This window comes from Bidens hawaiensis, unplaced genomic scaffold (assembly GCF_021521415.1).
Source record: "Bidens hawaiensis isolate Kalapana, Puna unplaced genomic scaffold, B.hawaiensis_p1.1 tig00017574_1, whole genome shotgun sequence".
In the NCBI taxonomy this organism is placed as follows: Eukaryota; Viridiplantae; Streptophyta; class Magnoliopsida; order Asterales; family Asteraceae; genus Bidens; species Bidens hawaiensis.
This window is the reverse complement of record NW_027492659.1, coordinates 300-13,613: the sequence shown is the minus strand read 5'-3', so window position 1 is coordinate 13,613 and position 13,314 is coordinate 300. Positions and strand designations below refer to the sequence as shown.

General features: G+C 37.8%; 1 protein-coding gene and 1 pseudogene across 1 annotated transcript; both read left to right on the top strand.

Moving 5' to 3' along the window:
• Positions 1–942: 942 nt before the first annotated feature.
• Positions 943–4,937, top strand: LOC143554257 (beta-fructofuranosidase, insoluble isoenzyme 3-like). The gene is made up of 6 exons (XM_077044058.1): positions 943–1,320; positions 2,932–2,940; positions 3,064–3,926; positions 4,013–4,171; positions 4,281–4,528; positions 4,612–4,937. Exons 1-6 carry the CDS (start codon positions 1,113–1,115, stop codon positions 4,880–4,882), a joined length of 1,758 nt encoding a protein of 585 aa, XP_076900173.1. The 5' UTR covers positions 943–1,112; the 3' UTR covers positions 4,883–4,937.
• A 402-nt stretch (positions 4,938–5,339) lies between these two features.
• On the top strand, positions 5,340–8,413 carry LOC143554264 (beta-fructofuranosidase, insoluble isoenzyme 1-like; annotated as a pseudogene).
• The last annotated feature ends 4,901 nt before the right edge of the window (positions 8,414–13,314 follow it).

The following is a 13,314-nucleotide window of genomic DNA, read 5'->3' as shown; positions in this document are numbered from 1 at the left end:
CTGAAACAACCTACCCAAGTAATGTCGTAAATACCCTAAAATATAAACAAATATATATTAATAGCGAACTATAATGAAAAGGCCTTATGGGGCTCGAGGCTTATGCCCCCCCCCCCCCTCCATCATTTTGCTCAGCAACACTGCCACCACCATCTCGGCTTTCTTCATTGGCTTCCGATTTTGGTTTCGTAAAACCGATTTTGAGATGCGTGAGTGAATTGGCCTGCTTCCCTATTAATCTAGTATCTATGGGTGGTACATTTGGCTTGTGAAATCGGCTGGGTGGCACGGAAATTAGTTCGGTACTCGGTTTATGGTTCGGCCCCCTTAGATAATTTAGTAAAAGGAAAAAAAGAAAAAATGTTATTCACACGGCAATAAATAGGGTTTTGAAGAAGACATTGATTATTTTTAACCTAAATAATATTATGTAACAATTTCATATACATATCCTTATAAACATTGAAAATACTATACAAATGAAATGTCTTCTTTATTTTAATCCAAGATACTTATGTGATAGTTACATGGGTTTTTAGATAAATATATTAATATAAGGGGCAATTTCATTAGAATTCTATTTTAAAGATGATTGATTGACACGAATACGACCCACCCATTTAATTAACAAGAAACCATTTTATGTTATTTTGTGTTACATTTCGGCACAAATTACAAACTTACAACCAGAATTTGAAATGCATATAAAATAATTAGATGCTAAATTTTGGTATAAAAAATCAAACCAATATTTTAGTTGATGACAAAACTATTTTCTTAACCTCTTAAAATTTTTAAAAATAAAGCGGTAATAAGTACAAACCCGCCGGTCGACTCAAAACACATTACTATCCACATAGCTACACGTGTTCACACGTTTCACCTAAAACTGTGACCTGAATACGCTTAGAATAAAAAGAAAAAAACTTTTGCCCATAAAGTTATCTTGATGCTGCCAACTTTCTTCCCATAAATACCCTTGTAAGTTAAAACTTTAAACTACCCTTCACCTCCTAACTTCCCATAACCTCTTATTTCTTCATCATCACCTTCATCTTTCTTCCAAACCCCGTTAAGACCAAATTATATACTTTATTAAGAACACTAACTTCATGGGAATGATGAACATTTGCATTAAACTAATTAGGGTTTTGCTATGTTGCATCCCAATAATCTTAAATACTACTTTCCATGGTAATATTGGTGTAGTCATGGCTTTCCACAAGGTTTATCCACACCACCAGAATATAGGTGCTGCCAAAGTCAAGCAGGTTCATAAACCTGCCTTCCATTTTCAACCTAAACAACACTGGATCAATGGTACTGACTCTTCCTGATCTTATTATTAATTTCCTTAACTATGAGAACTCGCTGCTGAAAAACTTTGCACTTATATGCATGTGCCTTGTGCATATTAAGTTGCATGTTTTTTCATATGTTCAATATGTTACATTAACATACATGTATCACATCTTATTTTGTAACTTTTATTTTCGATTCAGCCACCAATGATATCTATTTACATATGACTTAACATATATATTAGAGTTTTTCACGCGGATTCTCAACCCTTTTATGCCAACTTATGTTAAACTTATATTCAAGTTAGAATTACAAAAATGTTGTGAATAAAAGATTTTTTTAATTATCTGTTAATTGGCTGTGAATAGAAGGTTATTTAATACACATCCATTTTTTTTTACATAAATAGAAGGTTATTTAATACACAACCAATTTTAAATAAAAAAATCATATAAATGCAAGTACATGTTTTAAATATAAGACATAAAACAGAGCTTTGTAACAATGTATAGTCTCTTTCTCTATTTCACAACTTTTTTTATCAAGTGCTTACGTTAAATTCCTAATTATCCACTTAACGTTAATTATGTATTTATCAAGGAGTTGCATTGCCTACTACTAAGCATAACTAATAAAGCAAAACTAGCTAGTAGTTACATTTGTATATTTATGGGTTAAAATCGATGGAGCCTAGACGACCTATATAAATGTAACTGCTTTTGGTTGCGAAGTCTAGCTTCGCTTTTTTTTTTTTTAACAGTAAAGATGTATTATGAAATAGTCTTTCCAAAAGAATAATAATTTACATTTATATTTATTTTTAATTTTATTAATATTAATGTTTTTTATTAGATTACATATCATTGAATATCTATATTAATTTGTTGTGTCCAATTAATTTGCATGCAGACTACATAGTCGTCTCTGTTTGTATGGGTCATAAATACATTACTTCTGCCAATAAAGTAACAAAATTAAATTGCATTTATATAATTGGTTTAATTTTTCGTGGAGAAAATTAAAGAACGAATGCTAGCAAGCAATTAATATTTGTTATTCGATCTTTTTTACAATAATAAAACAATAGTCTGATATTCTTTTGTTATTACCAAACTGTATTGGTTACGTATAAATCAATATATGACTTCCTGCGGTACTAATGACGAGCCTAGGTGACAAATATGTCTATGAACTTGTCACCAATTAACTTTTTTGAACTACATTTTTTTAGTGTTTTGTCACACCCACGAGATTTAAACCTATGCCATTTATACTGGTCATAGTGGGCGTCAAAGCCACCTAGGATGTTTAACGCCGTTAAACTAAAACCGCTCCCACACATATAATGACTTTAGATGATGTATACGACTTTGATTGTGGTTATAATGATCTCTTATTCTAATTTTTATGTCCAGTCTTTGTTATATAATATGATATAGTATGATCCATAAGTTTAGTAGCTTTGAGCTTTAAAAGTTAACATTTAGCATAAGAAAAGGTTAAACCTTTGCATATTGTTAGTGAATATACTTTTGTTTATTCATATGTTCTTGCCGTAACCGAGCTAATATGTTTCCTCCTTCAACCTCTTTGCATGATGTGCTGCTCAAACCCAACGAATACTCATAGATCCTAATGGTAAGTTTTTAAAAAGATTAATAAGATATAACATACATATTGTTTGGATTATATAGACAAGCCATTATGAATTTATAAGCATTGACATAAAAGTTGGCTTATGGTTTTGATGTTATGAAACAGCACCAATGTATTACAAGGGACTTTACCATTTCTTCTGTCAATACAATCCCAAAGGTGCGGTATGGGGCAACATTGTGTGGGCTCACTCGGTATCAAAGGACATGATTAACTGGAAATCATTAAAACCCGCACTTGTGCCATCAAAATGGTTTGATAAGTACGGTTGTTGGTCTGGATCAGCTACAATCCTTCCAGGTGAAAAACCGGTCATTTTGTATACTGGAGTGATTAAAGAGACGCCAGAACCAGGTCACCAAGTTCAAAACTACGCGATACCTGCCAACTATTCAGATCCGTACCTTGAAGAATGGGTCAAACCTGAAAACAATCCAATCCTTAAGCCAATTATGGAGAACATTTCGTCTTTTCGTGACCCTTCAGCTGCCTGGTACAATAATGGTCATTGGAAAATGTTGATTGGTAGTAGAAACTACAGTCGAGGGATTGCTTACTTGTATCGAAGCAAAGATTTTGTTAGGTGGACCCGTGCTAGACACCCGTTTCATGAAAAAATGGGTACGGGTATGTCGGAATGTCCAGACTTCTATCCATTATCATCTCAAGGTCAAAAAAATGGGTTGGACACATCAACATTGGGTAGTGGCACTAAATATGTTTTTAAGGTGAGCCTTGACGAGACAAGAAACGAATGCTACACGATTGGGTCATATGATGTGGCACAAGACCGGTATCACCCGGATAATACATCTGGTTGGGACATAGGGTTAAGTTATGATTATGGAAACTTTTATGCCTCCAAAACATTCTTTGATCCTGTCAAGAAGCAAAGGATTCTGTGGGGTTGGGCTAACGAGTCGAGCACAAAAGATGAAGATGTTGCGAAGGGATGGGCAGGAATTCAGGTATCAACTAGCATGTTTTAGAGAAAGGTCACTAAACATGATCTAAATTTAACTTTTAGCTGATTTAAAATTTTGTAAACTTGTAGTTGATTCCGCGTACGGTTTGGTTGGACCCTAGTGGAAAGCAATTGCTACAATGGCCAATTCAAGAACTAGAAACCTTAAGGGGCAAGAAGAAGAAACTAAAGAATGTGAAGCTTAACAAAGGAGACACCAAGGAAATAAAAGGAATTACTGTGGCACAGGTTTATCTTTTAATACCAGTTGAATGTACAAGGGAAACAATAACTGATCAAATTTTAAGTTTGTCTCTTAAAGATTCATCATACTATTACTTTGAATGATTTCATGCAGGCCGATGTCGATGTTCAATTTAGCTTTTCGAGTTTGAGTAAAGCCGAGGCATATGATAAAAAGTGGGATAAATTTCCAACACAAGATCTATGTGGGATCAAGGGTGCAACCGTACAAGGTGGTCTTGGACCATTCGGAATTCTAGCACTGGCCTCCAAGAATCTTGAAGAGTATACTCCAGTTTTCTTTCGAGTTTTCAAGACTGATGACAATAATTATAAAGTTCTCATGTGTTCTGATGCTACCCTGTAAGATATTTGGTCATAACAAACGTAGGATAATCGATTAAGAATTCTAAAACATCGCTAAGATCTTTTTTTTGTGAATACAGTTCCTCGACTAATAAGAATGAGTACAAGCCATCATTTGGAGGGTTTGTGGATGCAAATTTAGCTAACAGGACGCTCTCGCTTAGGAGTTTGATCGATAATTCGGTTGTGGAAAGCTTCGGGGAGGGAGGGGAAACGGTCATCACATCCAGAGTTTATCCGGAGCTTGCAGTGTATGGTGATGCACATTTGCATGTATTTAACAATGGTACCGAAAGCATAACGGTTCGGACACTGAATGCTTGGTCTATCAATAAACCTATTATGAACTAAGCCATGTTCCATAACATTGAATCATATAGATAGAAATAAGTTTGAGATGGTATTAGTTCTATTAATGTCTTATATACTATATAAGTATGTAATCTTTACGTGACTATTATTTGTATAACTAATTATGCCTTGGAAATTTTCAATAAACTATATATTTTATTATGTTTACGGTATAATAACAGGAAAAATCTTAGTCACTAGAAATTTTGTTGCAAACTCAATACCATGTATTAAAGTTAGGAACAAAACCATCTTTAATATAAAAAAAATTGGTTGAAGGAGAAGTCACAAAATTGGTTACTAAAAGGTACAGTAGTCAAATCAGTTGCTAATTTTGATACAAAAAATTTGGTTGATACATTTTGTTACAAATTAAATGGCTGCAATTAATTTTAGCCAGAGTTTAAGTGATCGTTGGAAACAGAGGCAAAATGACATTTACACCTTTTTGCGACCTTTAGTTAAATCAATATTACGTAGGGACGTTAATTTCCATAAAACACTGTTTATCGTCTCCTCATAATTCCCTAAATATATTCATTACCATCACCTCATAACTCCCTTTTTTCCCCTCCCTTCACAAATTTTCAATTAAAAAGATTACAAGTTTAAAAATCTTTTAGTTTATATTTTTAAAATTAGAAGAATGGGGCCTTTCAATGTGATTGTTTGGGTTTTAGTAGGGTTGGTGTATTTCTTCCCGATGTTAAATGACTTCAAATTGAAAGGAGGAGTTATGGCCTTTCATAAAGTTTCTAAACATTTACAGCACATTAAAGCTTTTCAAGTTTTAGAAGATCACAGAACTGCCTATCATTTTCAACCCAAACAAAATTGGATCAATGGTATGTCATGATGGTCTTAGCTACAAGTAGATGTTATTGATATTGACCATGTGTTTGCAATTCTACTTCATCTACCTATAGAAACATGCATAATATTGGTTGTTGGTCGAAGAACGTGACACACCAATCACGCGACTTTTCGTTATTTTGGTACTTGCGAAATATATAAACATTGTTTATAGATCACGACTCATACATATGCGTAATTTTTTTATATCTAGACATATAATCGTGCACGTTTAAATATCAATTTTTCTTAATATGTTTCTTTTTCTAATACTAAACGCTATGATTCTCTTGCAAATTATATGCATGATCTGGTGTTGAAACTGAACAAGAAATACAGATCCTAATGGTGAGTTTATATCTTTTAGAACATCCATTTAGTAATATACAAAAATGAAAGGTTTTTAACAATAATTTGCAATTTGGTCATATATTACAGCACCAATGTATTACAAGGGATTATATCATTTATTCTACCAATACAATCCGAAAGGTTCCGTGTGGGGTAACACTGTGTGGGCTCATTCAGTATCAGAAGACTTAATAAACTGGACCCCACTTGATCCGGCAATTAAACCAACAAAACCATTTGATAAGTTTGGTTGTTGGTCTGGATCCGCCACAATGCTTCCTGATGACAAACCAGTCATTTTGTACACCGGGGTGACCAAAGACAAACCGGAACCAGGTTATCAAGTCCAAAACTATGCAATACCCGAAAACTATTCTGACCCGTACCTAACAAAATGGATCAAACCGGATAACAATCCTATCATAAAACCAACCAAAGAAAACGTGTCCGCATTTCGTGACCCCACTACGGCTTGGAAGGTCAACGGTCAATGGGAAATGACCATTGTGGCAATGATAATATGTTAGGTATATCATACTTGTACCGAAGCAAAGATTTCATTAACTGGACTTTGGCTGACCACCCACTCCACCAAAAAGAGAATGTTGGGATGTGGGAATGCCCGGACTTTTACCCGGTATCTACTAAGGGAGAAAGAGGGTTGGACACTTCGGAAATAGATGGTGATACCAAACATGTTTTTAAAGTAAGTCTTGAACTTACTAGATATGATTATTACACAATTGGTAAATATGATACAAAACAAGATAAATACATCCCGGACAAAGGAATGGTCGATAGTTGGGCTGGTTTAAGATACGATTGGGGAAACTTTTATGCTTCTAAGTCGTTCTTTGACCCTGCAAAGAATCGCAGGGTTATTTGGGGTTGGGCTAACGAGTCTAGCACTGAAGACGAAAACATCAAGAAAGGATGGGCTGGAATTCAGGTAAATAACTTCTTATATTTCATGAATCTTCATCTAACCTTAATATTCATATTTGAATGGTATGTCAACCATGATTTATATTTGAATTGTGACAATGGCATAGTTGATTCCACGAAATGTTTGGTTAGATCCATCAAGGAAGCAATTGCTACTATGGCCTATTGCGGAACTAGAAACCTTAAGAGATAAAAGAGTACAACTCACCAATAAGAAGCTCAAGAAGGGAGATAAAGTTGAAATTGCAGGAATTACTGCTGCCCAGGTTTGAAATTTTGGTAGTTTTCATTTTCAGTAACTGCTTTCAACGAACACGAATGCTTGTTTGTTTTCTTTCTTTAAACATTAAGCGAACAAATGAATGAACATGGACACTTACAAACAAATTTCTTGTTCATGTTTGTTTGTTAGAAAAGTGTACATGTTTGTGTTTGTGTGTTGATAGTATAGCGAAGATAAACACACATTAAGGAAAACAAAACGAACACAAATGAACCTACTTGGGCCAACTTCTCTAAAAGAACATATAAATGAATATAATGTATGGACATAAAATGACCTTAAGACGCGGATGTTAACGATATTTATGTTCATGATCGAACCATACTTGTATGCATATACGTTTGTTCTTTTGACTAAAAGAAAATAAAACTTTTGTGCATGCTTGAACATAAATGAACTTCTCATCAAGTGATTTACTTAAAATGTGGTTTGTTTATGTGATTTGATTATAGTTATACATTATTTAAACACAGGCAGACGTGGATGTGGTCTTTAAGTTCCAGAGTTTAGATAAAGCAGAGGCATATGATAATGAATGGGATAAAAGATTCCCACCTGAAAATCTTGCGAATAACATATGTCAAATCATGGGAACAACCAAACAAGGCGGGCTAGGGCCATTTGGCCTTCTAACATTGACCTCAGAGAATTTTGAAGAATACACTCCGGTCTTTATTAGGGTTTTCAAAACCCCTAACACCAATCATAAAGTTCTTATGTGTTCGGATGCTATGCCGTAAGATCTCTTTCACACGCCTTAATCCATAACCAAAATGGATATAACTGATTCATAGAATCCTAGCTCACATTCACCTATATACTAATTATGTTTCTCTTTTTAACAAAGATCAACATTGAACAACCAAGAGTATAGGCCATCATTTGGAGGATTTGTGGATGTGGATTTAGCTGAAAACAAGATTTCGCTTAGGAGTTTGATTGACCATTCGGTTGTGGAAAGCTTTGCATCAGGAGGGAAGACGGCAATAACATCTAGGGTTTATCCAACATTAGCAGTTGGCGATAAAACACATTTGTATGTATTTAACAATGGTACTGAAAACGTAAGTGTTGAGAGACTAGATGCTTGGTCCATGAATGTAAGGCCCCGAACCCGGTGCCCTACTTTAGCGTCGGATTTACTCATAAACACAGTTCTTACAAATCAGAGTTTATTAAAACCTTTCGCGGAATATAAAACGTCAATCATTTGTCACAAAACATTAAATCTTTTCTTTGATACCATAACACAAAACTTTATATTTAAAACATCTTTACTTCTTTCTTCAGATGCCAGCCGTTCAATCCATGCCGTGTGTCATCCTCATGCTAACTCTGTAATCAGCTCACCTGCGTGCATACTAAAAGTCAGCTACGCTGAGTGAGTTCTAGTTAATCAAGCAACTTATCATACAGCCACTTCATACAATATTTACGTATCCGAAGACACATAGTCCACTGTCTAACATGCCACTGTTTAACCACTTAACTACCCCTATAGCTTAACCTCTTAATTACCCCTACCGCTTAGCCACTTGTGCCACTTTATGCCACTTATGCCACTTATGCCACTTTATGCCACTTTGCCACTTGTGCCACTTATGCCACTTGTGCCACTTTAATAACGTATAACGTTATGCCACTTTAATAACGAAAGCACGTATAGGCTTACCCTACCACGTACTGTCGTTATGCCCCTAACACTCTTACTAAACTTGCCACTTCTAACACGTTCTACCTCTACTTGTCTACAACACACTTCCTAGCATTTACATAATAAGCATGTCACATTAACAATCATACACACATAATAACGAGATATTATAAGGGTCTGGTCCCTAACATCACAGATATTATAAGGGTCTGGTCCCTAGTTTTCGAATATTAGAAGGGTTCGATTCCCTCTTCATTACTATACAACCATACATCATACCTCGAGTATTATTAGGGCTCGGTACCCTTTTCGTAACCATACAACCATACGTTATCATTTCTTTCTTTTATCATCTCTATCGTGTTCATACACATAAACATACATAACATACTTACCTTATTCTTAGCGCTGCAAACTGACAGCACGTGCAATATCCGAAGATCGTTCACGCACCATCAAGCAATCATTCATACATAACATTCCTACCTTATACATAGCTTTACAACCTGACAGCACGTGCAATATCCGTAGGTCGTTCACGTACCATCAAGCAATCATTCATACAGTTCACATTATCCATATAAGGCATACACTTATCTCTTAGGATAAGTGTATTAACTATCACATTGAGTATGCACACAGCCCCGAAAACATAACACATAAGTGGGGCTAGAAACTCACCTGGATCCTGTTACGCTCGCCGTTGATCGTAATGCCTTTCTTTAACTGGGCTCGGCAAACTGTATAATATTTACACATATCAATTAACTACTACTACTCGTTTTGTATTTCTATCTATAAATGACCCACAATGAACGGGGGTCCGGGGGCAGCGCCCCTGGCAGCGGGGTTCTAGGGGCGGCAGCCCCTAGCGGGGTCCAAGGGGCAGAGCCCCTGGCTGGGGTTAAGCTGCCAGGTCAGCTTGGAAAAATTTTATTTACATTAACTGTCTTAACACATTTTCCATTAGGTTTTTAATTTATTTTCTAAACGAACTTCACTTCAGGCGAAGTTAAACCTTAGGCGAACTTGGCTTCAGGCGAAGTTAATCCTCAGGCGAAGTTAAACCTCAGGCGAACTTAGCTTTTAGGCGAAGTTATCCTTAGGCGAACTTGGCTTCAGGCGAAGTTATCCTCAGGCGAACTTGGCTTTTAGGCGAAGTTATCCTCAGGCGAACTTGGCTTTTAGGCGAAGTTATCCTCAGGCGAACTTGGCTTCAGGCGAAGTTAAACCTCAGGCGAACTTAGCTTTTAGGCGAAGTTATCCTCAGGCGAACTTGGCTTCAGGCGAAGTTAAACCTCAGGCGAACTTAGCTTTTAGGCGAAGTTATCCTTAGGCGAACTTGGCTTCAGGCGAAGTTATCCTCAGGCGAACTTGGCTTTTAGGCGAAGTTATCCTCAGGCGAACTTGGCTTTTAGGCGAAGTTATCCTCAGGCGAACTTGGCTTTTAGGCGAAGTTACGCTTGAAGGCGAAGTTACGCTTGAAGCGAAGTTCATCAGGCGAACTTAATCTTGCAGGCGAAGTTATCGCGCTGCAGATCTGTTTTGCCCATAACTCCTTCGTTTCTTAGCCAAATAACTCGATTTTGGTACCCACGGAATCGTTGATCAGCGCCTACAAACCCCAACCATCAAATCGGCCTAAAATCGACGTTTTAGGGGTCCGATTTGGGCAGTAAGGTTTCGGGTCCGGTTAACCCGTCAAATCCTAACCATTTTCAGTAAAATTAGCTTTGCGGGATTAGTTCTTACCTTACCAACTCAGATCTATCAACAAATCTCGGGTCTCGGCTTCGAATCTTGATCGGTTAGAATGTGTGTGTTTTGAGTGTGTATGGAGTGTGTGTTGGGGAGTTGGTGAGAAATGAAGATATTTTGGGATTTTGGGGGTATTTATATCCCTGAAATCCCATTCTCATTTAACCCATCTCAATTAACCCAAGTCCACAACCCGCATCCATTACCCAACACTAGCCCGACCCATACCAACTCCTATTATATTATTTATTTCCCGATAACCCGAGTAAACTTTCCATCTATTAATAAGTAATATAACTAATATTACCTTAGAAATTTCGGGATGTTACAAGTCTTCCCTCCTTAAAGAGGTTTCGTCCCCGAAACCTAACTTATTCCCTATAAAAGGAAAACTTCTTACATTTACACGCTATATGCCTTCGCTTTTGAGTTATCCCTCTTACTCCTGACTTGTAGTCATCGAGCGGTGATCATGTGTTTTAGCTATTACGGTAGCTTGTCCATGAAGCCCTCGATGTACATAGTCTCGTATCGCCTTCCCGAGGAACCTTGTTTTATATAATAACGCTAACCCCTAAAGCGACGCTTTACCCTCTCACAACTAATTTTCATAACTAACATGCGTTTAAGATAAATCCATAGATCGTTCATACAAAAGCACAAGAGATCACAAGTACATCATAACATAAAAGGAAATCATTCAAACTTGCTAAACGAACATATGTTCAACTGTAACATAAAACACTCTTTACTACTAAACATAAAAACAACTGTGACATGCCATTTATTCTCCTGCAACCTCCTCAGCAGCTAATAGACCATCCCTTCACGCGTTTCCTCTCCTTCCCCCACTGCCACGGCTTCTCTACACTCTCTAGCTATGTGACCCGACTTACCACACTTGTAACACTTCTGGTCCTCGGTGCATTCACGGGAGATGTGCCCCTTCTCCCACATCGGTAGCACTGATTCGGACCAGCCTTGCATTCCCCCAAGTGCATTTTTCCGCACACCTTGCATGCTTCCCTTCCTGCCATCTTAGGTGTCTTTCCCCCTGCAGCCCCCACGACGTCTCCAGCTCTTTTAGTTCCTTTCCCCTTTTCCTCATCTTCCACTCTCACATCATCCGCCGCCAGATCATCATAGACCATCTCCGCCAACTCGACCGGCAAGACTCAAAGGTGACAGGTTTGCTTGTCCTGACTAACATGCGGACTCTCTGTGGTAATCCCCTCACGTAACACTTGATTCTCTTAGCCTCAGTGTTCACCATGTCAGGTACCAACCTAGACATGCGGTTGAATTCAGTAGTATACTCACGATGTGTCAAAGTCCCAGCTTTCAAGTTTAGGAACTTCATCTCCGCCCTTTCAACCTCGGCGTCAGCACAGAACTTCTTCATCACCAGGTCCTTTAGGTCATTCCATTCCATTGCCTTGATCTCTTCACGTGTCTTCCTCTGCTCCACACTCTCCCACCAATACATAGCCTCATCTTCAAATGATTGGGTGGCATAACCGACAGCTTGGTCAGGACGGCACTCGCTAATGCGGATACCTTATCCATAGTGGTTATCCATTGGAGAGTAGCGATTGCGTCTCCCAACCCAGTCAGCTTCGGCGGGTCGCATCCTTTGAAGGACTTATAGCTGCACCCACCTTGTCCACTTCTCCTATCATCGACTTTCACAGACTTATCCTCGCTCGAGGCCCCTCTTTCTCCTTCCCCAACCTCCTTACCATCACCCCCTGCCCCTTCAGCAGTTCGCTCTCGGCTTCCAGCAGATCCTTCGGGATTCAGGTCTCTTCACTGCAGCAACTACAGCTTGAACAATGGCTGCTTGAACTGCAGGGCTAAGTTGAACTTCTTCGTTGTTGTTCTGGTCTCCTCCAGCTGCGCTTCCTTCATCATCGGTGTGGGAAGCTTCTTCTACCGAGGGTTGCCGGACAACACGGAGGCCTGCCAACGACGTCCAGTGCGACCCCCAGTTTCAACATATTCTCCAGCTCCAGCCATTAGTATTCTAAAGGGGAAAACACAAACATCGTCACTCAAGGAACCGTTTAGTACAAGGATGGTAAGGCTAACAGGTAATAACAGTGGGCCAGTTGTGATTAGCTGATCACGATACTTTCCGTGTCCTATACACTTCCTTTTATGAGTCTATTCGTGCTGGTTCTACTTAAGCAGTTAGTCAAGTAAACAATCAATTATTCCTATCCCTTGCCGTTCACATATCTTTCCTTTCTCATTAACATATATCATTTAATCATACACCTTACCTTTACTGATCTTGCTTGAGCGACACATGGCATTCTTGAACTGGCATCTTCTTTCCTTTCTTACTTAAATCCCATTTTCTGTTCGAGTCTAAGCATGTAGGATGCTTAAATCTCTCGAACTTATGCTCTGATACCAACTGTAAGGCCCCGAACCCGGTGCCCTACTTTAGCGTCGGATTTACTCATAAACACAGTTCTTACAAAATCAGAGTTTATTAAAACCTTTCGCGGAATATAAAACGTCAATCATTTGTCACAAAACATTAAATCTTTTCTTTGATACCAAACACAAAACTTTATATTTAAA